This window comes from Parasteatoda tepidariorum, chromosome 7 (genome assembly GCF_982258835.1).
Source record: "Parasteatoda tepidariorum strain Cologne lab strain chromosome 7, Ptep-v5.0, whole genome shotgun sequence".
Lineage (NCBI taxonomy): Eukaryota > Metazoa > Arthropoda > Arachnida > Araneae > Theridiidae > Parasteatoda > Parasteatoda tepidariorum.
Window position 1 is genome coordinate 57,308,166 of NC_141761.1, and position 27,569 is coordinate 57,335,734.

The 27,569-nt window shown below is 28.5% G+C and overlaps 1 protein-coding gene across 1 annotated transcript in view; it reads left to right on the top strand.

Annotated features, from left to right (window-relative positions):
* The window catches only part of LOC107453788 (uncharacterized), a 54,032-nt gene extending 31,664 nt beyond the window's left edge, over positions 1-22,368 (top strand). Inside the window, exons 14-20 of the mRNA XM_071183773.2 lie at positions 1,396-1,511; positions 7,482-7,636; positions 16,321-16,399; positions 18,610-18,745; positions 18,823-18,875; positions 20,790-20,914; positions 22,201-22,368. Of these exons, the coding sequence (XP_071039874.2) occupies positions 1,396-1,511; positions 7,482-7,636; positions 16,321-16,399; positions 18,610-18,745; positions 18,823-18,875; positions 20,790-20,881 (631 nt within the window). The 3' untranslated portion in view covers positions 20,882-20,914; positions 22,201-22,368. The remainder of the gene's footprint in view (positions 1-1,395; positions 1,512-7,481; positions 7,637-16,320; positions 16,400-18,609; positions 18,746-18,822; positions 18,876-20,789; positions 20,915-22,200) is intronic.
* The last annotated feature ends 5,201 nt before the right edge of the window (positions 22,369-27,569 follow it).

The window sequence follows — 27,569 nt, forward strand, 5'->3', positions numbered from 1 at the left end:
GGTTATTTTACTGTACTTATTATGGTAAAAAAACTGTTAAAAAACTGCTATTTAACCATTTTTTTCGAGAAATTTCTAACAGCGTGATGCTAAATCTTAACGGACAATTATTTTTAGAAACTGTTGTTTGTTCAACTGTACATTTGTTTAACAGAAATGAGTAAAAAGAAAGATAAAAATTCAGCAAGGGAATTTTCTAGGTACTAATCTTTATTTAATCTTCTTAAAGGGTTTCCTTTGAAGATGAACCTTAGTTTAATAGAAACATAATTAAACATGACATAACTGACTACAGACATAGATTTAACGTTTTTAAAATTATTGTTTCTAGGGAAATTTAGCAGCAGATGAATTCTTAATTAAAACAAGTTACTATCAACTTTGATGATTGAATATTGAGCCTTAAAATAATATAGATATAAATTTAATTTGTAATTTCACAAAGTGTCTCCATATTTACAAAAATAATTTGTAAATATTTATCTTATTACAAAATAATTTAATACAATGTAAGCATTTATTAATGAAAGCATTACGATAATGCTAATGTAGCGTAAAGCGATGAAATATGTGTTCTGCAGTTTCATCAAAATCCATTATTTTGATGTAATGCGTTAATGTGCTTGATATAATCGCCAAGATGATTACTAATTAAAGCTTAGTACACATAAAGCTAATTTAATCAGAAGCGATTATCAGAGGGAATAGCGCAGGCAATTTTATCTAATACCTGAGTACTGTATTTATATCATGAAATAATATATTAAAATAAATGGATATAAGCAAAATGTTACTGCTATAATCGTTAGCTATTTACTAGTTTTCTTTGTTTACTAAAAACAATATAAAGGTATTTTCATCGGCCATTTTGAGTAAAGGATGTGTTTCCACTTTTGTTCTAAAATTCGCCAAAAAAATATTTTGTAATTGAAATTGTGAATTTTTTTATTATTTCTTAAGGCAAGCAGCACATAGTTATGTATGAGATAACATATGGAGTAAATTATCTCTGCGGTTTCAAACACTCTTTAATTGAAATTTTCAATGGCTAGCTTAGCGTGGGTGGTTATGAGAGTGTTTGCATAAACCTTAGTCTTCAGAAAGAAAAGAAAGTTTTACTTTGTTAACCAGCATGATTTTGTAATCTGGAAGACTAACTAAAATCGGAATTTAGAGCAAAATTAATGATTTATTAATGCTAAAAATATTATTCAGTAATGAAAATATGAATACAAGGTTAGGTTAGGTCTCAAACGAAATAGACATAAATAAAATTTTTATTTTTAATGTTGTTTTTTAAAATTTTAAATGAATATTCTCAAAAAAAATAGAATTAATTGATTATTTTTTTTAAAAATGTCTTCATAAAATTTTAATGTCTATAATATATTTTAGATGCAATGAAACTTGCTCAGAGGGATATTGGGGAGAAAATTGTACCAATATTTGTTATTGTGAAAACGATGAAACTTGCAACCACGTAACTGGAAATTGCACCAAGAAATCTTACAGTAAGTAGTTATAAGTAGGTAGTAAGTAGATAGTAATCATTGTATTTTTATAACTTGTTTTTAGAGTTCCATTGCTGCTTCAAAACTTTAAATTTCAACTTGTATTTTAACACACTTTGGAAATTTATAGCACACTTTAGTCTAAATGGTTCTTGTCAATTTGTCAAAAATAGAGCTGAAATTGAGCGTCTGTCTCAACCTTTAAGTTGAGAAACTCTGTTCAGTTGCATACTAGTACTTGAGTAATGTTAGTAGAATTTTTCATAATTTTGATTTTTTTTGTAGAAAATCTTTTTCTTAGGACGCCAAGTCATCTATATACATGAAAATATATAAATAAAATGATATATTGTATTGTAATAAAATAATATATAAAAAATTACAAAAACAGACTGTCTGATGAACTTCGTATTTAAACTACGTTGCAAAGAATTCCGGTTTGAAGTACGGATATCTTATTATCCTTAAAATCGATTTTGCTGTAAAATCCATTCTCAGCGTGAAGTATTTTGCCTCGATTTTTTACAAAAATATTTATTGATTTATCTAGTGATCCAGCGATTTTGTGGAAATCATTACTTTAAAAGTTATGGTATGTCAGATTTTTGTTCCATAACATATTCCGGTAAAAATGGATTTCATGTTAAAAAGTACCGACACAGAGTACTTTTGACCGTAATTTGATTTGTAATTTTTTACAGTGTATCGTAACTAATAATCGAAAGAAATTGTCGCTATAATTTGTTAAAACTGTAGTGGAGACTATGCTTACCGTAAAGAGATTCATGAGTTTTAGTCCTTGTCATACCAGAACATTCGTAAGGTAGTAGGGGAGAGTGGGGTCAATTGTAACATTTTTTACTTAACTATTTTTAACTAACAAAAAATCCAATATATTATTAGTATTAAATGACAGACGAGTAAAGTAGACTACTCTCTACTAGAAAAAATAATAAATATCTTATTTTGAATGTTATTATAATAGTTATTAACAATTTTTGACAGTCGTGCACTTGTTGCAATTGTTCCCACTTACAGAGTCAATTGTAACAGTTCATAAATTCAACTAAAACGTAGTTAGTTATACACATTATCATAGTTGTGATATATTTTTTTATTGATCAAAATAGTAGTGATATTTTAGGAGTAAAAATAATAATGAGCAGAGACCTAAAGGGTTAAACCTTTAACTTTAAGGGGTTAAAAATTTTAATTTATGCTATGAAAGGTGACAAATAAAATAATGCACATGCAACATTACATAAATGATATAGGAAACTATTGGTGGTTCTTAAAGAGTTAAGTAATGGTTTGTAAACATAAGATTATTTATTTTCAGCTGTTACAATCGTCCCTTTACTTATTGTTACAATTGTCCCCAAGACGCCATTTCAGCTTCATTTGTTAAAAACAATGCTAGTTAATTAACTAAACTAATCTTTTTTTTCTGAAATGTTAATTAAGGTGTCCACTTACATATTCGGTTAATAATTTTTATTTATTTAAACAAAATTACTTTGTTGCAATATAATATTCTCATACCAAAAAAATTACTTGCGTAGCGTGAAAATATCTTTTGTGATGTAACTCTTTCAAAAGTACCTAGAAATGGTTGCCAGCAGGGGTGTACATGTAGATTTATTAAATACACCTTGTGCGCCACCTAAGAACCAAATCTAAAACCCGACACTCGAAATTTTTGCTCTGTTACAATCGTACCCTGTTACAATTGACCCCACTCTCCCCTACTTATGTGAAGAAACACTCAATGAAATGTTACTTCTTTGCATACTTGCACTATATTTTTGCATTTGGAATGAGCCTGGTGAAGAATTTACGCTTTTGAAAAGCAAGATATGCATGGAATATGCCAATTGGTTGTTAATCACTGTAGATAAAATAAATTTTTTTCTAAATGCTTTTAAATGGTTTATAGTTTATATACACTGATTTATGACGCATTGATAGCAAAATGTAGTCTCATAAGCAAAACGTCACATATCAGTAAAATTACATCATGCTTTACTTTTTTTTTATTAAAAAAATTATTATAATTTTTATTTTAAAGTGAAGTCCTTATTTATTGGTTGCACTAAGGATATTTGATTTAAATATAATTATTGAATGAATTACTTATTAATTCAAATTAGGTTTGGAATGAATTAGTGATATTTTTATTGTATAGTGAAAAACCATATGACTTTGTAGTTCCAGGTTGATTATTCGGAAGCAATTTATGAACATATTTTTTTGTTTCAAGCACAAAAAATGTTTTAAATTTTTATTCAGCTACAAACAGGAACTATTTTTTCAAATCTATTCGTGAAATATTATAAAATTCTTTGAAAATGAAACTGAACAGGAGTTTATGAATACTTTAAAACTATGTTTGGGAAACAGGATATTTTGAATTATTAATAACTTACGAGTGTATTGGGAAGATAAAGGTTAATAAATTCTGTTGATTTATATCGTACAAACAAAATTTTTCTCTCTTGATATCGTAGTATATGGATTTTAAAATTCTTCTTCATTATTTTTCTTTTGATGAAAAAAAAACATTTTAATACAATCTCATTAAAATTTATGTATTTCAAATATTTGCGATAAACGTGAAGTAGTAGCATAACAAAATTTTTCTTTTAGTCTTTTGCTATATACTGTATTTATTTACTTAAAAAATTAACTTGTTTCGTATCTTAAAAGTCTAAAACTAATTTAGATATTTTTCTTTGAATAAAATAATTTAGCCATTATTTTATATCAATCAAAACATATGAAATATTTCTATGATAAAAATACAGTTATTTAAAATAATGTGAAAGAATTAAAAATGGTATAGTAACAAAATTAGTCTTTCAAAAATATCCCACAGAAAATGACATAAAAGCATTTTTAAAAGTTCTTATTTGGTTACATTTTTATGACTTAAATAAAAATGGAATTTTTAAGCCATTATTATTGCTATATTTAAATACAATATGATTGTTGATATTTTTAGTGTTTAAAAATGGTTGACAACATAAATTTTAAGAACATGTTTTAAAACAAAATCCATTTTCTAAATGTCGAAATTTTTTTTCATTTCACTAGAAGCGTTTTTAATAATTACGAAATATACATTTTAAATGTTCGTCTTTTTTGAAATTGGAAATTTTTCAAGCAGTTTTAAATACAGCGAGAAATAATTTAGAGAAATATTTCATTATTTAGAAAAACATATTATAAAAATATAAAATGAATAGTTCTCTTTAAGCTCATAAAACAACTATTGTGCTTGTTTCAGCATGGAAACACAAGATAAGACATAGTTTAATTTTTTTCTTCCCATAGAAATTCAAGTGATACAGATGTTTGATGCAGATGTTTTATCATAATTATATTTTAAATTTTAAATTAATACATTTTTTGAAAAAAAATGTCAGCAAATCTGAAATATTCGTATTTTATGTACCTTTTTTAAATTTGCCTTAAAGTAAAATTTAGTCTTTAATTTGTTTTTGTTTGAAAGTTAGTTTTGATTCAGTAAATGTTATGGGTGCAATGCCTGTATTTTTTGTAATTTTGTTTTTATGCTAAAACCAATACATATTTGACTAATACCTATAAGTACTTATGCAATATAAATGTATTTAATATAATTTACACAATATAAATGTGTTATCTTACTAAAAAATGAATAAAAAGAAATATAATTTGGAAATTAGAAACTTTGAAAAATTCAAATGGTAATAACGAAAATTCCTGAACACAAAAATAACTTTTGTTATTTTACTAATCATAAATATTTATTTGTGAAGCCACATTTTATTATTACCACATTTTCATTAATTATTACCACATTTTTATTAATTTAAAAGTTTTTTATTTTATAAAAATGTTTCACAGATTTGTGAATAGATTTAGTGTATATATTAAATGATAGTTTAGTTCGAAAGAATTTATGCATTTAAAAAAAATAGCGTCAAAAAAGTATTGATTCTCTTTAATCAAAACAAAGCGTAGGGTATGTTATTACAAAAAAATATTTTCATTGAATTTTTGGTTTTTATTTGCTAATGACATAAAACAAAAAATGTTATGCTCTTTTTCTTTTTTCATTAGAGAAATCTATAAATTCATCAAAATTCAAATCTCTTTTGACTAATGAGTCAAATCTCTTTTGACTAATGAAGGAAAAGAAACTTTAAACCCTTTTTTCCACATTCTTGATTTGCAAAATTGTATCTATGCATGTACTTTGCACTTACTGAATTTACTTTGAAAAAGACAACAGAAGCTAGCAGCTTTAATCAAATTAGAATTAATGAAAATCAATTTTATTTCTTTGTTAACATTATTCTTACTATTTATTATTTGTATAAACAAAATTAAATTTTTTTTGAAAAAATAGAACCATTTCGTTTTTGAAGATATTTTTCTTCTTAAGCTTGATTAATAAAGGAATTTATTTTATGAATTAGTTTCGTAATATGTTTCATAGAACAAATTTTAAAATATTCCCAAATAATTAAGTTTTTCATAAGTATTATTAACTATTAAGCATAATTTTTCATAAGTATTATTTATAAAAAACATTACTAAAAGAAAACACAAATATTTTTAATTCTAAATAGATAAAACGTCTTTGAAAAAAACGCGCTAAAAAGCAGCAGAAATTTCAAAAAAAAAGTAGCAATAAAGGAAACGAGGGAAATAAAAATAAAAGTATGACCACCAAACCGACGTCTTCAGGGGGTACCGGCCCCGGTAGCCGTAAAACAAAACCATTTCTAATTGAGGGAAAAGCTCTCCCTTCTCCCTCAATTAGAAATGGTTTTGTTTTATGGCTACCGGGGCCGGTACCCCCTGAAGACGTCGGATTCGGTGGTCATGTTTTTATTTTTATTTCCTTCGTTTCGTTTATTTATGAAAAACATATTATTATAATATATAAAATTTATTTATTTATTTTTTTAAACTTTTTTCTGGAACTTGATTAATTTAGAAGCTTATTTTATGAATGTCTTTCATCATATGTTTCATAGAAAAATTATTAAATATTCCGAAGTAATTTTATTTAAAAAAAATAACACATTAGTAATAAGCATAAAAATTTCACGCTAAATATTTATTTATTTTTTACTTTCTTCTTGAGCTTGATTAATTCAGGAATTTATTTTATGAATGTGTTTCATATTATTTTTTGCAGAAAGAATCTTAAAATATTCCTACTTATATTATTAAGAGAAAGAACATTATTATAACACACTAAAATAATTAAAAAAAAGCATAAAAAAAATATAAAAATAAAAATAAAAAATTTTGGGACTTTTTTCTGGTACATGATTAATTAAGGAACCATTTTAATGAATGTCTTTCATTATATATTTTATAGAAAGAAAATTAAAATATTCCAAAGTAATGTTATTTATAAGGCAACATATTATTATTACACATAAACAACAAGCATGAAAATTTCAAGTTTAAAAGTTATTTTTTTCTTGAATTTTAATAATTAAATAACTTTTTTATGTATGTGTTTCAAAATATTTTTTATGAAAAGAATATTAAAATATTCCGAAGTAAAGCTATTTATTAGACAACATATTATTATTACACATAAACAACCAGCATAAAAAGTTCAAGTTTAAAAATTATCTTTTACTTTTTTTCTTGAGCTTCATCAATTAAAGAACTTATGTTATGAATGTGTTTCAATATATGTTTCATAGGAAGAATATTAAAATGTTCCAAAGTAATGTTGCTTATGAGAAAATATATTATTAAAATGCATTAATGCACACAAAAATTTTACGCTTAAAAATTATTTTTCACTTTTATCTTTATTTTATTAAATTAAATTTCTAATGAAATTATTTGAATTTATATGTTTTTGATTAATTTGTAAATTATTCTAGAATATTGGTTCTTAAAACACATATTCATGATCACTTTTAATTAAATTTTTCTATAACATTTCTTATTTAGGTTTAAGCTCTTTAAATTGCACATTTCTCTGCAAGAAAGAAAGCACCTTTGGGGAATGTGCCGAAAATTGCGAATGTTACAAAGAAAGAGAATGCAATTATTTTTCAGAAAATTGTACAATGATTGTGAAACCTGATGTTTATTTCTGTAATGGAGTAAGAACAATTTTGATTACGTTTTATCGAAAGTATTGTTTAAACTCAAACAAACTTGACAATTTGTTTTTCAACAAATTTTTCTTTTAAATATTTTCTGTCAAACTTCACTTAAATATTTTCTATTTTGTCGCTTAACTAAATAACTGTTATCTCTTTCAGGAGTAGTTTGGGTAATTCCTGTTTTACTTACGCAATAAGGAAGTTTGTCCATCACAAAGTGACCTCTCACTGAGTATACAGTTTTCGAATCTACTAGTAGCGATAAAATTCAATTCGATACTTTATTTAACTAACGCAGCAAGGAAATTTGTCCAACACAAAGTGATCTCACACTGAGTATACGGTTTTCGAATCTACTAGTAACGATTAAGTTCAATTCGATACTTTATTTAACTAACGCAGTAAGGAAATTTGTCCAACAAAAAGTGACCTCTCACTGAGTATACAGTTTTCGAATCTACTAGTAGCGAACAAATTCAATTCAATACTTTATTTAACTAACGCAGTAAGGAAATTTGTCCAACACAAAGTGATCTCACACTGAGTATACGGTTTTCGAATCTACTAGTAACGATTAAGTTCAATTCGATACTTTATTTAACTAACGCAGTAAGAAATTTGTCCAACACAAAGTGATCTCACACTGAGTATACGGGTTTCGAATCTACTAGTAACGATAAAAGTTCAATTCGATACTTTATTTAACTAACGCAGTAAGGAAATTTGTCCAACACAAAGTGACCTCTCACTGAGTATACAGTTTTCGAATCTACTAGTAGCGATAAAATTCAATTCGATACTTTATTTAACTAACGCAGTAAGGAAATTTGTCCAACTCAAAGTGATCTCACACTGAGTATACGGTTTTCGAATCTACTACTAACGATTAAGTTCAATTCGATACTTTATTTAACTAACGCAGTAAGAAATTTGTCCAACACAAAGTGATCTCACACTGAGTATACGGGTTTCGAATCTACTAGTAACGATAAAAGTTCAAGTCGATACTTTATTTAACTAACGCAATAAGCAAATTTGTCCTACACAAAGTGACCTCACACTGAGTATACGGTTTTCGAATCTACTAGTAACGAACAAATTCAATTCGATACTTTATTTAACTAACGCAGTAAGGAAATTTGTCCAACACAAAGTGATCTCACACTGAGTATACGGGTTTCGAATCTACTAGTAACGATTAAGTTCAATTCGATACTTTATTTAACTAACGCAGTAAGAAATTTGTCCAACACAAAGTGATCTCACACTGAGTATACGGGTTTCGAATCTACTAGTAACGATAAAAGTTCAATTCGATACTTTATTTAACTAACGCAGTAAGGAAATTTGTCCAACACAAAGTGACCTCTCACTGAGTATACAGTTTTCGAATCTACTAGTAGCGATAAAATTCAATTCGATACTTTATTTAACTAACGCAGTAAGGAAATTTGTCCAACTCAAAGTGATCTCACACTGAGTATACGGTTTTCGAATCTACTAGTAACGATTAAGTTCAATTCGATACTTTATTTAACTAACGCAGTAAGAAATTTGTCCAACACAAAGTGATCTCACACTGAGTATACGGGTTTCGAATCTACTAGTAACGATAAAAGTTCAAGTCGATACTTTATTTAACTAACGCAATAAGCAAATTTGTCCTACACAAAGTGACCTCACACTGAGTATACGGTTTTCGAATCTACTAGTAACGATTAAGTTCAATTCGATACTTTATTTAACTAACGCAGTAAGGAAATTTGTCCAACACAAAGTGACCTCACACTGAGTATACAGTTTTCGAATCTACTAGTAGCGATTAAGTTCAATTCGATACTTTATTTAACTAACGCAGTAAGGAAATTTGTCCAACGCAAAGTGATCTCACACTGAGTATACGGTTTTCGAATCTACTAGTAACGATTAAGTTCAATTCGATACTTTATTTAACTAACGCAGTAAGGAAATTTGTCCAACAAAAAGTGACCTCTCACTGAGTATACAGTTTTCGAATCTACTAGTAACGATTAAGTTCAATTCGATACTTTATTTAACTAACGCAGTAAGGAAATTTGTCCAACACAAAGTGACCTCATACTGAGTATACAGTTTTCGAATCTACTAGTAACGATAAAAGTTCAATTCGATACTTTATTTAACTAACGCAATAAGGAAATTTATCCAACACAAAGTGACCTCACACTGAGTATACGGTTTTCGAATCTACTAGTAACGATTAAGTTCAATTCGATACTTTATTTAACTAACGCAGTAAGGAAATTTGTCCAACACAAAGTGACCTCACACTGAGTATACAGTTTTCGAATCTACTAGTAACGATTAAGTTCAATTCGATACTTTATTTAACTAACGCAGTAAGGAAATTTGTCCAACACAAAGTGACCTCACACTGAGTATACAGTTTTCGAATCTACTAGTAACGATTAAGTTCAATTCGATACTTTATTTAACTAACGCAGTTAGGAAATTTGTCCAACACAAAGTGACCTCACACTGAGTATACGGTTTTCGAATCTACTAGTAACGATTAAGTTCAATTCGATACTTTATTTAACTAACGCAATAAGGAAATTTGTCCAACACAAAGTGATCTCACACTGAGTATGCGGTTTTCGAATCTACTAGTAACGATAAAAGTTCAATTCGATACTTTATTTAACTAACGCAATAAGGAAATTTGTCCAACACAAAGTGACCTCACACTGAGTATACAGTTTTCGAATCTACTAGTAACGATAAAAGTTCAATTTGATACTTTATTTAACTTACGCAGTAAGGAAATTTGTCCAACACAAAGTGACCTCATACTGAGTATACAATTTTCGAATCTACAAGTAACGATAAAAGCTCAATTCGATACTTTATTTAACTAACGCAATAAAGAAATTTGCCAACATGAAGTGACCTCACACTGAGTATACAATTTTCTAATCTATTAGTAACGATAAAAGTTCAATTCGATACTTTATTTAACTAACGCAGTAAGGAAATTTGTCCAACATAAAGTGACCTCACACTGAGTATACAATTTTCGAATCTACAAGTAACGATAAAAGTTCAATTCGATACTTTATTTAACTAACGCAATAAGGAAATTTGTCCAACACAAAGTGACCTCTCACTGAGTATACAGTTTTCGAATCTACTAACAACGATAAAAGTTCAATTCGATACTTTATTTAACTAACGCAATAAGGAAATTTGTCCATCACAAAGTGACCTCACACTGAGTATGCAGTTTTTAAATCTACTAGCAACGATACGAGTTCAATTCGATACTTTATTTAACTAACGCAGTAAGGAAATTTGTCCAACATAAATTGACCTCGCAATGAGTATACACTTTCCGAGTCTGCCAGTAAAGGTTAAAGTTCAATTCAATACTTTATTTTACTTACTCAGTAAGGAAATTTGTTCGACATAGAGTAACCTCATGTTACAAAATTCCTAATAATTTTTATAAAATTCTGTTCTATACTTTATTCTAATTGCACAGTAAGTAAATTTATCCAAAATAAGTGACCTTATAGTTGAGCATACACTATTCGAGTCTACCAATACAAGTGAAAGTTCAATTCGATACTTACTAATGTATACAATAGTAAAATTTGATTTTAAAAAATTCAATCAAAAATGATCAGAGTCTTTGAAATATATATAATCTATAATAAAAGTAAGATTTGACTGCATGTGCCTGTCGTATAGCTTTAGAACTAATTATGCCATATTTTTAAAATTTTTTCATAGAATTAGCCTAAGCAGCTATTAAAAATTAAACTGTGGAATGCCCTTTTTCAATTATTGAATTATTAGCCGTATAATTTTGAAGGAAATGGTCCCTAAAGTGCCTATTTGTATATTGAGAAAAAATATTTAAAACTAAATGTATATGTGTATTCAGTATATGTATTCATGTTAATCTTCGGGTTAATTCGGTCTTTTATGGTTTTAAAAAATACATTTTATCACAGAACGGAAACCATATCCATTCTTAAAACAAATAACTAACTCCTTGCAAGAATCATATCGCAAATATGCATGATATCTTGTTCCAACTACCTCTAAATGCATCACAGACTATCTTATATTTCATTGTGATGTAAAGACTGTGAGATAAACATGATCCCAGGCATGGAAATGGATTGATTTAATCTTTTCCTCGCATTTCTTTTGATCACTACATGTCGGAAATATCACGGTCACCAGATATAGAGGGTGAAACTTCTCCCTGTCATTTTGACGTTAAAGACAAGGTAGGAGTTAAAAGACAACATCGGTGATGTTCGTTAGTTTAAAACTGTACTTAATCAAGAGCACGTTTCATTGGCTGGTTTTGCACGTTTTTAATAGCTATTTATCTTGATCTATTGTGTCAAGTAAGTCTAAGCAGAAAACAATGTTAGGTGACATCAATGAATTAGTAGATTAATGGCTTTCTGAAACCACGTAATTATTTTGTTATAGTGTTTATAGTTTCGCTTACTTTATTCTTTTAAACGTTTCTCCATACTGTAAAAAAATTCCGGATTATATTACAGTGAAAACACAAGCCCTTTGGATGCATCACAAGTAAAATTATTTTACTGTACGATACTTTTTTTACTGGAAAATATTGTGTCGTAAATTTTACAGTAATATTTATTTAGTTGAAGCGATTCAGTGATTTTACGATTATTATTACTATAAATATTTCGGATAATCTGATTTTTTGTTCCGCAACATGTTTCTGTAAAAATGGATTTTACGGTAGAAACTTCCGGTACTATAAGTGCCGTAATTTTAAGATACTTTTTACCGCAATCTGATACGGAATTTTTTACAATGTGTAAATTTAATAATGTAAGGTTAGTTTTAAGTGAAATAAAAAATTAAGTTTACACTAGCGTATATTATCCCAAGTCATTATCTAATATAAACTAGTAATAAACTAATAAAACAATGGATAATGGTAGTAAGAGTCATGATAGAAAAGTGGTTAAGGCACTGAGTTGTCATTGTTTAAAACTGGTGTTTGTTTAACATTGTTTAACAGCCCATTTTCAGATAAATGAGTACCTGTTAGCCTGCGCTCTAAAGACGACTTGCAAACGATTTGTAGAGAAACTTCGAATAAACTAGAAAAACAACGGATAATGGTAGTAAGAGTCATGATAGAAAAGTGGTTAAGGCACAGAGTTGTCATTGTTTAAAACTGGTGTTCTATCCCCAATGGTGTCTTGAAGCACTCTCATTTTCAGATAAATGGGTACCTGTTAGCCTATGCAGTAAAGATGACTTGCAAACGATTTGTAGAGAAACTTCGAATAAACTAGTAAAACAACGGATAATGGTAGTAAGAGTCATGATAGAAAAGTGGTTAAGGCACTGAGTTGTCATTGTTTAAAACTGGTGTTTGTTTAACATTGTTTAACAGCCCATTTTCAGATAAATGAGTACCTGTTAGCCTGCGCTCTAAAGACGACTTGCAAACGATTTGTAGAGAAACTTCGAATAAACTAGAAAAACAACGGATAATGGTAGTAAGAGTCATGATAGAAAAGTGGTTAAGGCACAGAGTTGTCATTGTTTAAAACTGGTGTTCTATCCCCAATGGTGTCTTGAAGCACTCTCATTTTCAGATAAATGGGTACCTGTTAGCCTATGCAGTAAAGATGACTTGCAAACGATTTGTAGAGAAACTTCGAATAAACTAGTAAAACAACGGATAATGGTAGTAAGAGTCATGATAGAAAAGTGGTTAAGGCACTGAGTTGTCATTGTTTAAAACTGGTGTTTGTTTAACATTGTTTAACAGCCCATTTTCAGATAAATGAGTACCTGTTAGCCTGCGCTCTAAAGACGACTTGCAAACGATTTGTAGAGAAACTTCGAATAAACTAGAAAAACAACGGATAATGGTAGTAAGAGTCATGATAGAAAAGTGGTTAAGGCACAGAGTTGTCATTGTTTAAAACTGGTGTTCTATCCCCAATGGTGTCTTGAAGCACTCTCATTTTCAGATAAATGGGTACCTGTTAGCCTATGCAGTAAAGATGACTTGCAAACGATTTGTAGAGAAACTTCGAATAAACTAGTAAAACAACGGATAATGGTAGTAAGAGTCATGATAGAAAAGTGGTTAAGGCACTGAGTTGTCATTGTTTAAAACTGGTGTTTGTTTAACATTGTTTAACAGCCCATTTTCAGATAAATGAGTACCTGTTAGCCTGCGCTCTAAAGACGACTTGCAAACGATTTGTAGAGAAACTTCGAATAAACTAGAAAAACAACGGATAATGGTAGTAAGAGTCATGATAGAAAAGTGGTTAAGGCACAGAGTTGTCATTGTTTAAAACTGGTGTTCTATCCCCAATGGTGTCTTGAAGCACTCTCATTTTCAGATAAATGGGTACCTGTTAGCCTATGCAGTAAAGATGACTTGCAAACGATTTGTAGAGAAACTTCGAATAAACTAGTAAAACAACGGATAATGGTAGTAAGAGTCATGATAGAAAAGTGGTTAAGGCACTGAGTTGTCATTGTTTAAAACTGGTGTTTGTTTAACATTGTTTAACAGCCCATTTTCAGATAAATGAGTACCTGTTAGCCTGCGCTCTAAAGACGACTTGCAAACGATTTGTAGAGAAACTTCGAATAAACTAGAAAAACAACGGATAATGGTAGTAAGAGTCATGATAGAAAAGTGGTTAAGGCACAGAGTTGTCATTGTTTAAAACTGGTGTTCTATCCCCAATGGTGTCTTGAAGCACTCTCATTTTCAGATAAATGGGTACCTGTTAGCCTATGCAGTAAAGATGACTTGCAAACGATTTGTAGAGAAACTTCGAATAAACTAGTAAAACAACGGATAATGGTAGTAAGAGTCATGATAGAAAAGTGGTTAAGGCACTGAGTTGTCATTGTTTAAAACTGGTGTTTGTTTAACATTGTTTAACAGCCCATTTTCAGATAAATGAGTACCTGTTAGCCTGCGCTCTAAAGACGACTTGCAAACGATTTGTAGAGAAACTTCGAATAAACTAGAAAAACAACGGATAATGGTAGTAAGAGTCATGATAGAAAAGTGGTTAAGGCACAGAGTTGTCATTGTTTAAAACTGGTGTTCTATCCCCAATGGTGTCTTGAAGCACTCTCATTTTCAGATAAATGGGTACCTGTTAGCCTATGCAGTAAAGATGACTTGCAAACGATTTGTAGAGAAACTTCGAATAAACTAGTAAAACAACGGATAATGGTAGTAAGAGTCATGATAGAAAAGTGGTTAAGGCACTGAGTTGTCATTGTTTAAAACTGGTGTTTGTTTAACATTGTTTAACAGCCCATTTTCAGATAAATGAGTACCTGTTAGCCTGCGCTCTAAAGACGACTTGCAAACGATTTGTAGAGAAACTTCGAATAAACTAGAAAAACAACGGATAATGGTAGTAAGAGTCATGATAGAAAAGTGGTTAAGGCACAGAGTTGTCATTGTTTAAAACTGGTGTTCTATCCCCAATGGTGTCTTGAAGCACTCTCATTTTCAGATAAATGGGTACCTGTTAGCCTATGCAGTAAAGATGACTTGCAAACGATTTGTAGAGAAACTTCGAATAAACTAGTAAAACAACGGATAATGGTAGTAAGAGTCATGATAGAAAAGTGGTTAAGGCACTGAGTTGTCATTGTTTAAAACTGGTGTTTGTTTAACATTGTTTAACAGCCCATTTTCAGATAAATGAGTACCTGTTAGCCTGCGCTCTAAAGACGACTTGCAAACGATTTGTAGAGAAACTTCGAATAAACTAGAAAAACAACGGATAATGGTAGTAAGAGTCATGATAGAAAAGTGGTTAAGGCACAGAGTTGTCATTGTTTAAAACTGGTGTTCTATCCCCAATGGTGTCTTGAAGCACTCTCATTTTCAGATAAATGGGTACCTGTTAGCCTATGCAGTAAAGATGACTTGCAAACGATTTGTAGAGAAACTTCGAATAAACTAGTAAAACAACGGATAATGGTAGTAAGAGTCATGATAGAAAAGTGGTTAAATCACTGAGTTGTCATTGTTTAAAACTGGTGTTCTATCCCCAATGGTGTCTTGAAGCGCGCCCATTTTAAGATAAATGGGTACCTGTTAGCCTGTGCAGTAAAGGCGCCTTGCAAACGACTTGTAAAGACGATCTGTATTACCGCCATTGCATCCTGAACAGTTAATGCTATTCTTTACACAGCTGAGCAGGTGGAATCCTAACCTCCATGAACTTATTAACCATATTATTGTCTATTGTGTATGTGCTTTTTGGTAATAGTAATGTAGAAAATGTATAAATGTGTTCCGGTGTATATTTTGATTAAGAATCAAAGTTTAGAGAAAAAATAAAGTTTTAATAGCACATTCTGTATATAATGCATATTTTGTAAATATAAGCGTTTTGATATTAAGAGTATTAACGTAAATGTTTTTAATATTATGTTGCTTTATGTATGGTTACGAACAGAAGATACAATAATTGAAACCAAAAAACTGCAGGTGTCACCATACCAACGATATTGCTAAACTGTTAATGTTTCTAAGCAAAATTAGTTTACTCAAATTACAACTGATTGAAAATTTATAACTGTTTGAAACGATCTAGTTTTGTCTAATATAACATGTATGTTTTTTACATCTTTTTCAGACTTGTAAGGAATTGCCTCAATGCAAGATATTTATGCTGAAGTTAAAATATGCAACTTATAATATTTCAAATAGATTTGGTAAGATGTTATAAGAGTGAAGATGGATTTTAAATTCATACTCTCTAAATTGTGGACATTTATCAAAAATTTAAATATGTAACTCTTTTATTCTTATTAGCCACTGAAATATTTTTAATGGATAAAATAAGATAGAATAGAACAAGCTATACTCGTGATAACAAAAGAGTGCAATAATGAGAAATAATATGGATGTTGAATTCGTCTAAAATAAATGATGTTTTCAGAGCATTATAGTAATCAGGCATATTCTCAAATTGTTGAAAGAAAATTCAGGCAAAAGACATAAATTTTTATTATCACAAAAAGATGAAGTAACATGCTGAGTAGTTATTTCCTCAAATTTCCAGAAATTTATAAACTAAAGAGAGTTGCTCAAATCGTTCATTTTCTAAATCAAACCAACTTTGATTTCTAAAGAAGCATTGTACACAGAGCACTCTTGCGAATAAATTAAAAAGTTTTTTGACGTGAAAATCCATTAAGATGACACAAATGCTGCGTACTTGCGTAAAATGTTTGTTTTGTATTCATTCGTTATAAAAGTTTTTAATGTAACTTTCGACAACTTGACTAAGGATATAACGGAACTAAAGTAATGTACAGATTATCGAAGTTAAAGTTTTCTTTGATGAATCTCGTAGCATTCTGGAGTATGATGGAAGCGTACATGTCAGACGCTACAGAGCGAACAACTGCTGCCACAGTGTATCTTCCAGTGGTATGAAATTTAAGGCAACCTTCTTATAACTTGATTCTTTAATAAGGAATATTATGTGAAAGTTAAACACTATCTCGTAAATCTTTCAGCAAGGTCATAATTATTTAGAATAGTTAAAGATATCTGCCTTCAACTAGCAATTAATTTACTCTTAATTTCATTTTAAATCTCTGAAAGGAAATTTTATGAAAAATGAAATTGATTACATTGAATTTCCCAAAACAGTCTGTTGTTGTTGATGGAGTAGACATATTTTCTGCTCTTATGATTCGAGATACGTATGAGGTTATTCATTCAAGTAATTAAAAAAAACACCACACGTAATTGTTCTAATATTGATAAGATAGAAATATTTACGTTTCATAGATATAGGGATGTATATGAGAGAACTTATTTAAATAATTAAAAAGAAACCCGAATGTTTGTTATAACATTGATAAGGTAGAAATATTTGTTACTTTTGCTCATATAATTGCTTAAATAAGTCCCCTCATATGTAGCCCTGTACATATGAGGGTACATATTTAAGTAATTAAAAAGCACCACGGATGTTTGTGGTAACATTGATAGGGTAGAAATATTTACTTCTAGTATGAGATAAGTTACACATGGTGATACTTACTCAAGAATTAAACACAACTAACACTATAATTGTGATTCATAAGCTTAGACAACTTTTCCTGATTATCTTCACAAAATCATTTTTAATCGTTTTTACAAAATTGTTTTTTGAAAAATAATAAGGCTAATTTTGCTCATTTTAGGTTTGATACTTTAAATTAATTCATTATCGATTGTACATTGTAAACTCAACACCTATTAATCTGTGCTGTTTTTTTAATTGAATATCATGATGGAGTCCTTTCAGATGACGATTGTTAATAGTAAAAACTTTAAACTCATTTGTACATAAAAACCACACTTTTAGAATAACTACACCCTCAGAAAAATTGGTACTACTTTGAAAACTTATATTGTATATTGTCTTGAACAATAATATCATCGACATTTTCTGCAAACTTGTTAAAAGGTAAATTAAAATTACCATCTTTCAGGTTGAACCAAAGCATCATGTAATCAAGTTTAAAATGGCTTAAGTTGTGCAATAATATGTGCAATAATAATTAACTTACTATATTAATAAGGTTGCAACCTGCTCGTTGAGTGATATTATAGTTTGTCTTGTAATAATATTCCTTACATTGTACTATTAAATTTAATAAACTACCTTAAAATGACGTTAAAGGGAAAATTAGTATCGTATTTTGAACCTTAAAAAGAACAACAACTTAGTTACATATTAAGTTTGTAATAAATCTGAACTATATTTTGATACAACACATTCCATGGTTTCTAACTACATTTCTTACAGTGCATAGACTTAAAAATGAAGAAAAATCTAGCTTATGAAGAAGCTTAATACTTTTTTTACGAATTAATATCTAAAAATATTAGTCGTTAATGCTAATATATGTTTTTATTTATTTAGGACTTAATGATCCAGAGCTATCAAATTTCTACATATTGATAGTTCCACTAGTATGTGCTTCTATCGGTATATTTTCTGCAATTGTTTTAAAATTTAGAAGAAGGAAAAAAAGAAAAAAAGACATAACTGTTGCAAGGTACTCCATTTTCTTTTAGTAGTAGCAATGTTTGCATAAAAAAATTCCGTTACATTGCTTTAATTTTTTAATTTCAGATATTTTGCTCCGAATGAGATTTATTTCATGAATAAACAACCTAATCCTAAAGGTAAGAAAACTATTGACATCATGAACAATGAAATAAAACTGCGCTAAAGTGATAATTTTTAATTAATGAATGACCAATCTTACACGAGAGTGTTATTTTTATAAAGTAATGTTTTAATAATTTGTAAAGTTTTCTTTCATGTAAAATTTTCCTTCACTTTTTCTTTCAACGTTGTGCTTTTTCTCAATTTCCTTCCTATATGAAAAAGGTATTTGTCAAAGTTTTTGATTTATTTTAAAAAAATGACAAATAAATAAATAAAAATGCAAAAGAAAGGGACTATAATAAAAAGTAAAAGTAAACAATAAATATGTACGCTTTTAGCATATTAATCTAAGTACACAAACAATTCAATTTTTTAAATATCTTTTTACTTTATAGAGTAAACAGGCGATAAGAATAATCCCGAGAATTCGAAGGGGAAAGATGCACTTGTCAATGGAAAACTTCCTTACCTTCAAAAATTAACGCTGAAAAATTACTTGTTTTGAGCGTTTAAATGTACATGTGCAATGAAAAGTCGGATATTTTCTGAATAAAATTTAAAAGAAAAGAATTATATTCTTACTATGCATTATTATTAATAGACTTTATAACCCTTGTACATAAATTAAAATTAAGATATTAAAAAAAATACAGACATAGTCTCAAAATCTTATGCCAATGAAACTTTTTTTTTAGTCATTACTCATAAAAAAATGTAATGTTTGATATTTTTTTTAGTAAAAATACAGTGAAAATGTTTCGTGCAATTTTATTGATTGTTATTACAAAATATTATGTTTAAAAGTATTTTTCATTCGGAACTAGACTTAAATTATGTTCCAGTTTAAGAGGTAAAAAATAATATTTCTGACAATTTTTATTATTTATTCTGAATAAAATTAGTTTAGTGAAACTTTCGAAAACGAAATTGGTAAATATATATTTGTAGACAAGGCGAATTCGAAATGTTTTTTTAAAAAATTTTTTTCTTTTAGATATTTGCTAACTTTTAATTTTATTTTTCTTCACTTTGTACATGTATAACTTGAGTTTTTTTGAAAAAAATATTTTTGAAAGATTTTTGTACTCCTAAAAATATAAAAACAAAGTTCAATTATTATTATTAGGAGTATATCTGAACGAGAGATTATTAACTGTATATCTCTTAAGTATCTAGAATAATACTTAAAGTAAAATTTATCTGAATTATTTTGATGGTCCAACCTACCCAGATGTTTAGGCGAATAGCAGACTCCATATTCTGGATTTCACAAAAGATTACAGTAATTTCTCGTCTTATCATATGAACTTAAATAGCTGCAAGTTGTTATTAAATTAAAGATCCCATATTGCAAAATAGTTGCAATCTCTCGTTTTATTCCTAAAAAAACTAATTTTAGAAGATAAACTAATTTTAGAATATAAACTAATTTCAGAAGGTAAAGTAGAGCTCAAAAATTTACTTAGCTTTACTTACTTTAGAGCTACAAAATTTACTTACACATAAGTTAAATACAAAATCGAAGTTATATTAGGGATCAAAAATTAATATTTAGGTGAGAAAAAGCAAAAATGGTGTGAAATTCAGAAAAACAACTATGAAGAAGTTGAATTTAAACACATCGAAACCTGTTTGATTGCTGGAGGAAATTAAGAAGGCGTGCGAGGCAATTGACGTATAGCTTCACATCACGCCTTTGTCAGTGGTGTTTTATCAAATTTTGATAAAAATTTTTGCTTTTTCTCCCCTGAAATATTAATTAAAGACACTTAATACGTGGAGAAGTTTGGCTTCCTTTCTGAAAAAAATTTTAAATAGAAGAGAATTATTAAGAAATATTTTAAATATAGATGATTTCCGAACCAATTAACGCAATTCTTTAATATTTTGTATATTAAACGACACTAATTTGTAATTTTTCTTTGCAGATTATTCCAAAACATCAAAATATATTCGTCGTCAAATTTCGCTGTATGAAAATGTCGAAAACTCTAAAACAATTTGCAATACATATATTTAAAGAGACATGTGAATTTTGAAAAACATAATTAAGGTATGCAAATCGAGATGTTTATTTTTATATATATTTTAAACTTGATATATTAGTATGACTATAGTTTACTCCACAATAATAAGTATTTTATTACTTAAATCAATATGTTTATTTTTGTGTATTTAAAATTTAAGAGTTATTAACTTTTTTATTTTTGAATGGTTTACTCGATGATTTTTGCTGCAATAAAAATGCAAGTAATTTAAATTTCACGACTGGGTAAAAATGATTAATTTTGGAAGCGGTATCTGATTTTATTTATGGTCAACATCTGAACTCTGTAGAATAAGCTTCTAATATCTGTCTTAATTTATGCATTACGGTTGTTAAAAATGATTTATTTCAGTCTCTGAATTAAGTCTGGGTAATTATATGCAATACTATGTTTAAAACGCATTTTCCGAGTAACATTTCCTCCCCGAAATGCTCACACATTGCATAAAAAGATTAATGTAAATTCTTTCAAACTTGGCAAACACTTTTAATTATTTAAGCGAACTAAAAGCTATGATCTAACAGAGCATTAACTAATTTAATGAATTATATTATATCATTTAGTTTAAACTTATGTATATGTGATGTAATTTTGGAATTTTTGAAGTTCTTAATTCCAAAGATAGGTAATTATACTTTATACTACTAAAAATATTTTGAAACACATGTATTATTAATTGTTATTGAGCTGATTGATTAAAATGTAATTTTTGAATTCACATTACAAAGCTGTATTAAATTTGTTAAAATTTAATTTATTATTGTTATTAAAGGATTCATTAAAAAAAAATAATAATCGGTTGCGTACAGTACCAAAAAAGAACAGATCACCCTTATTACTTTTTAAAGGATGGTCAGATTTTTATTTTGTAAAGTGTTTTGGCAAAATCTCAAATAAATCTTTTAGAAAATGTATTACAATTAAATATAACTATGACGAAATATGTTTATTTTGACCAACAAAACACACTTTTCTGAACGAGCTTACTTTTTTTTATATCAAATTCATATTTCTTACCTACGAGATAGGGGGGAAAGTTGGAAAAGGTGGTTTTTATAGTGGCCATGCAGGTAAGATGTCTGTCTTCCAGACTGAAAATGACGGAAAATCTGGAACGGTGGTCCTCATGATCATTTTGAATCCATCTATTTCATCAGTTTCGGGATCTCTGTCAACGCGAGCTGCGATAATGCAGCAGATAAACCAGCAGATTTGATTGATGGTCTGTAGATTATTTAAGGTTAAATGTATTTTTTATAATGCTCCAATTGTACTAATTACGTTATTTCAGGTAAACTTCTAAGAAAAAATATTTTGATACTTCAAGATTATTGTAAAATGTTTGAAGAGAAGAGGAGTGAAGTGAACTGGAAGAAAAGTTCAATTGTCGTATTGAAAGTATTTTATGTATTTTTAAAAAATAAAAATGTAAGTAAATAAAGTTTTTTTACCTTTCTTTGCGCCATTTAAACATGAACACACTCAATTAAGAAAATTATGTTGTACAGTCAAACCCCACTATAGTGAACCATCAAAGGACCGAAATTTCGGTTCACTAAACGGGTGCTCACTATATCTGTTCCGCAGGCAATTTAACTAATAGTTCCCAGACTCCTCCCTTTTATTACACATTATTTAAATAAATGACTGAAAAATATTAAGTAGTAGCAAAAAATGTGTTATTTTTCATTACTCTTCGTCTTGCATACAAGAAAAAATTAGTAATCTCTAGCTGATGAGCAATCCTCAACATCAGATATGGAAACACTTCCCGACTTTCAGACAATTTTTCCTGAATTTCTGTTATTCCGTTTTTTAAACATGTCTAACTTGCCATTCGAGCACATAAACATAGTCTCATAAAATCACTTAGCAAATTCATCGACATTTGTCTATATACTGGAAGATTGCGGCTTCTCTGAACTGAGAGCAAAAAGGAGTTGAAATGAGGGCCTGATCAACACATATTAGTGTCCAACCTTTTGACCAATAAGGAATAATTACTCATTCCATCTGACAGAAATCTGCCTGGGTTGGAAACATCTGCTTGGTTCTTTTAGGGATGGGAAAGTGAGATCAAAGTAGTAAACAAGAAAAAATGCTTATCACTACATTCCCCCCTATAGAAGGTTCTAAAAATCGATATATGTATTTATTTTGAAGTAGAAATTTCAAAATTATTACACAAAAAAAATCAGTCGAAGACAAAAAAAAGTTCATTATATCCAACTTCCTCACTTTTTTGGTTCACTATATCCACAAAAAATAACACTATGCGTGTATAGCAAGGCACGGGACCAAACATTTTGTTCACTATATCCGGGAGTTCACTATACACCGTGTTCACTATAGCGGGGTTTGACTGTAGTTACTATGAAGATTTTTCATTTGTTTGGTAAAAGTTATAACTTTTAAAGTATTCGGAGCGATGAAAAAGTTTTCGTTTGATGACTGAAAAGTGCAGATATAATATGCTGTCAAAGTTGCTGTTAACATTTTAAACTATAATACCCTGAAATTAAGATTAAAAAATATGATAATGAGTTTGAATATTAACTTCAAATTTTTTCCTCCATTCATCTTTTCTTTATTTGCCAGCAAATATTAACTTTTACAAAAAAAAACTTTATAATGAATTTTGATAAATGAATTTTCCTAGAAGAACTGTAATGAATGCGTTTTTATTACAAACACATTGAAACCTTTATAGTTTTGAAAAATTTCCCACCTATGGCAGATGATATTAATAGAAGTCTGTGTACATTGCTTCAGAAAAAAATAATAGTTAGATTTTTAATAATTCCCAAAAACATGGCTTTTAATTGTTGGTAATTAAGAAGTTCCTTGTGAATGAATTTTAATTTTTTTAACTAAGTTTTTACCAAAATATGTTGTTTATAGCTATTTAAATAAATAAATAAATTTAAGTGCTAATTTAAGTATAAAAACATAATGTACCTAGACATTAAATTTTTATTTTGTTACCAAACATTTACGCGAAAAATACGCTTCAATAATGTTTGCTCAGTTATTGAAATATTAAATTACGTTCTTGAGTTAATTAAATGCAAAGTAAAATAAGAGACAAATATCTGAAAATATTTTATGCCCGCAACAATTTAAAAAAAAACAATAAAACAAAAACTGGTGCACAAGGAACATTTTTGAAGTTCAATTCCGTTACGAAAGGAATAATTTTGTCAACGAGAACTACGTATTGATGTATGGGCTTTTTACAAATTCGTTATCTTACAACTCGATAAAGAAAACTCCAATTTAAACATGGTTTGTTGCATATTATTAAATGCGAATCTATATTATATAAAACGCTAATACGTATGTATCAATAAAACCGATGATATTTCTTTTCTCGCGTTGGCAACAGTTTTCATTTTTAATTGATAGGCTTCGGCGCGCAAGAGCACGTAGTGAGCATCATATGGCTAATCTATATTATATAAAACGCTAATAAGTTTTAATTGATAGGCTTCGGTGCGCAAAAGCACGTAGCATATCATATGTCTAATCGGGTGAATTCTCAATGAATTATCAAAAAAATTCTCACAAAATTATCTTCATCGAAGCCGATGCTTTACATCCGGCGTTCAGTACTATTTCATATTGTTTTACAACACATGGTCTTAGCCCTCTGGTGGGAAAGACTTTAAAACAAAACTTACAAAAGTTACTTTTCTCAACAAGTGAAATTTAGAATAGTGTGATTAAGAGAAATATGTGAACTGTTTGCAATTTCAAATTAATATTGAAATGCACAGGTTTAGAATTTTCTACAGTTAAAGTTTTCTGAACTTCAGTGTTCAAAAACGTATACAAAAGCTAGACGTTAAGAACGTATACAATGCACGAGCAAAGCGAGCATCGGATTGCGAAGCAATCCGAAATGAACTGCGAAGGCAGTTCCGGGGGTTGGCGAGCGGCAGCGAGCAGGGGGCGAAGCCGCCTAGTTTCTTTAATATTTCAATAACCAAATAATGGATTTTTTAAGGATTTTTCTCATTTATGGGTTATAGGTGCAATGTTGCCCAGTTCGCTAACATTCAAGAGCAACACCACATTCTAGCTTACACAGGTCATTCGTTACCGATTGTAAAGAGATTTTGCAACGTTTGCGATTGTAAAGAGATTTTGGTTATGGTTTTTTTAAACTTTGAAGTTAAAGCTATTTAAGCTTTACATTGTATACGTGGAAGTTTCCTCAAAAATAATAGTGTTGCTAAATTGTAGAGAATATGGTTAGCGTTACGGTTAACGTTAGACAAACTCTGTGTAAAATCTATCTAATATCTCAAACAATAATTATAACGAAGCATATCAATAACGATAATATCACAATCATTATTGACGAATAAAGCTTAAAGTTGTATATATATATATATATATATATATATATATATATATATATATATATATATATATATATATATATATATATATATATATATATATATGTATATATATATATATATATATATATATATATATATATATATATATATATTATTGTTAAAATTGCTGTAATTAAAATACTATGCGGGGTGGAAAAATATCTATACTAAAACGTTTTTTCATATTTCTAAAAGAATACTAAGAGAATTATTTTAAGATTTTAGAAGTTTTTAAATCATGTGATTTCTCAAACATATCAATAAAGTTTAAAGAATTTATAATTATTGAATTCATCATTGCCAGAAACTTTCTAAATTTTCAAGGTATTGAAATCGGACTTTCTTCATAAGTTATAAAATACTATTAAAAACAAAATTATGAAAAAAATTTAACTGTCTTCTGTGCAAACGCAGTAGGAAAATATTATTACTTTAAATACTCATGTCTTGCGCAATTTTTAAAAAATGTTTTTTTTAAAATGATATTTTTATTATTAATTTAAATAAATCTATTTTATATAAAATTTATTAAATATTTCAGCAGTTAAAGTAAGAAAACTTATTTCAAAACAAATATATTATTTTCATAAAAATGTTTATATAGTTTGTAAATGTGTAAAATTATTTTTATATATATGTTTTTTATAAAAATGTCCATATTTTCATGAATATTTAAGCTGCACGAAATTACGCAATTTCGTGCAGTTATTTCGTATGACAATCAATTGGCATGACTTACCAGTTTATCACTGTATATTTTGGTGTAGGGTGTTGAAAAAACATTATTTTCGTATGTAATTCATTGCCAGTAACTCAAAGTGAAAATCATTATGTTTGAGATGTGTTATTGGCGCCAAATGCAGATGCCGGTAGATGCTCCCTATATTATTTATTATTAAAATACATTATTTATAACTCTTTATTGTTAAAAATTCGTTTAAACTAAATTTAAAATAGTACAAAATACCTACAATAATAGGAGAAGCAATAATTACAGTCTGGGCATTTCTCTCCATTTAAAAAAAAATTATAAGCACCACACACAGTCGTTGTTTTGGGTGTTCTACTTAATATTACATTTAGACAAAACGATAAGACTTTGAAACTCGAAATTACGAAGGTGTTTAGAAATATGGATGGAATGACATGTTACTTCTCTGTACCTATACAGAGAAATTGCATTTGTGCGTCTGATTTCGTAATTTGAAATATTGTCTGCACTAGTCATTTAGCAAATTTGAGGTCACCCCTTCGAACTAAGAGTGACTCCTAGAACGGTAATGTCCGTAGATTAAAAGTTATTCAGGGAGGTTCGTTTTTTTCTTCATCCTGTGCTCTGTATACAACGAAAGCGATTGAATAAAAAAAAAATGATTTGATTATTGGTTCGTGAATTATCAGGTGTTAAATTTGTAGTAAAAAATATCATATCGACTGCTCTTTTAACGACTGGAATTCCACTACTGAGTTAAAACAGTGCTGATAGGATAATTTCCATTAATAATAATTAACGCAAGTTTGTTTTCGAAATACGATTTTTTTAAAAAGTTATAGCTATTTTAATTTCTTTTTTCGCAAACACATTTTGTCACTTTTTTCTTTAAATAATGATAATTTATTGTCTGATGTAGAAATTTTCTTTTGTATTTCTCTAGATTTTTACTTTATAAGTTCGTGCTGACCTTACTGTCAAAAGTAGAAAAATAATGAGAAAGTAAAAAAAAAAAAAAAAAATTATCCTCAAACAGAATAAGAATTGCAGAAAAAGAATAAGAATCTAAGCATTTCTATAGAATTTTTTTGAAATATGAAAGATTCAAGATAAAAATAAAAAACGGTTTTTAACTGATATTCAATATAAAGTTATTATTTTTTTAGTGTAAACAAGTAAGATTTTTTCTCATTTATTACTTTTTATTCTGAATGTATTTCTAAGTTTAAATATTTTTTTCAAGTAAAGTTGTTTATTTTTAAAATCCAAATAATTGTTCATTCTGATGAATAACTATATTGACCGAATGTCATTACCTAAAATTATAATGAATACATATTTTTTAAATACAATGATCTTCTTTTTGGAAAAGTATATTCCTTAAAAATAAGACAAGGCAATCGTATTGGTTAGTGAGCATTGCGAATAAGGAGGAAAGCTTCTTAGTGAGTACAAAACTTTCTTAAGTGAACCAAAGTGTTTGCTTTTAAACTCATATTTGACTGAGCGAAATCAAAGAAACAACTTTATTACTATTTTTTT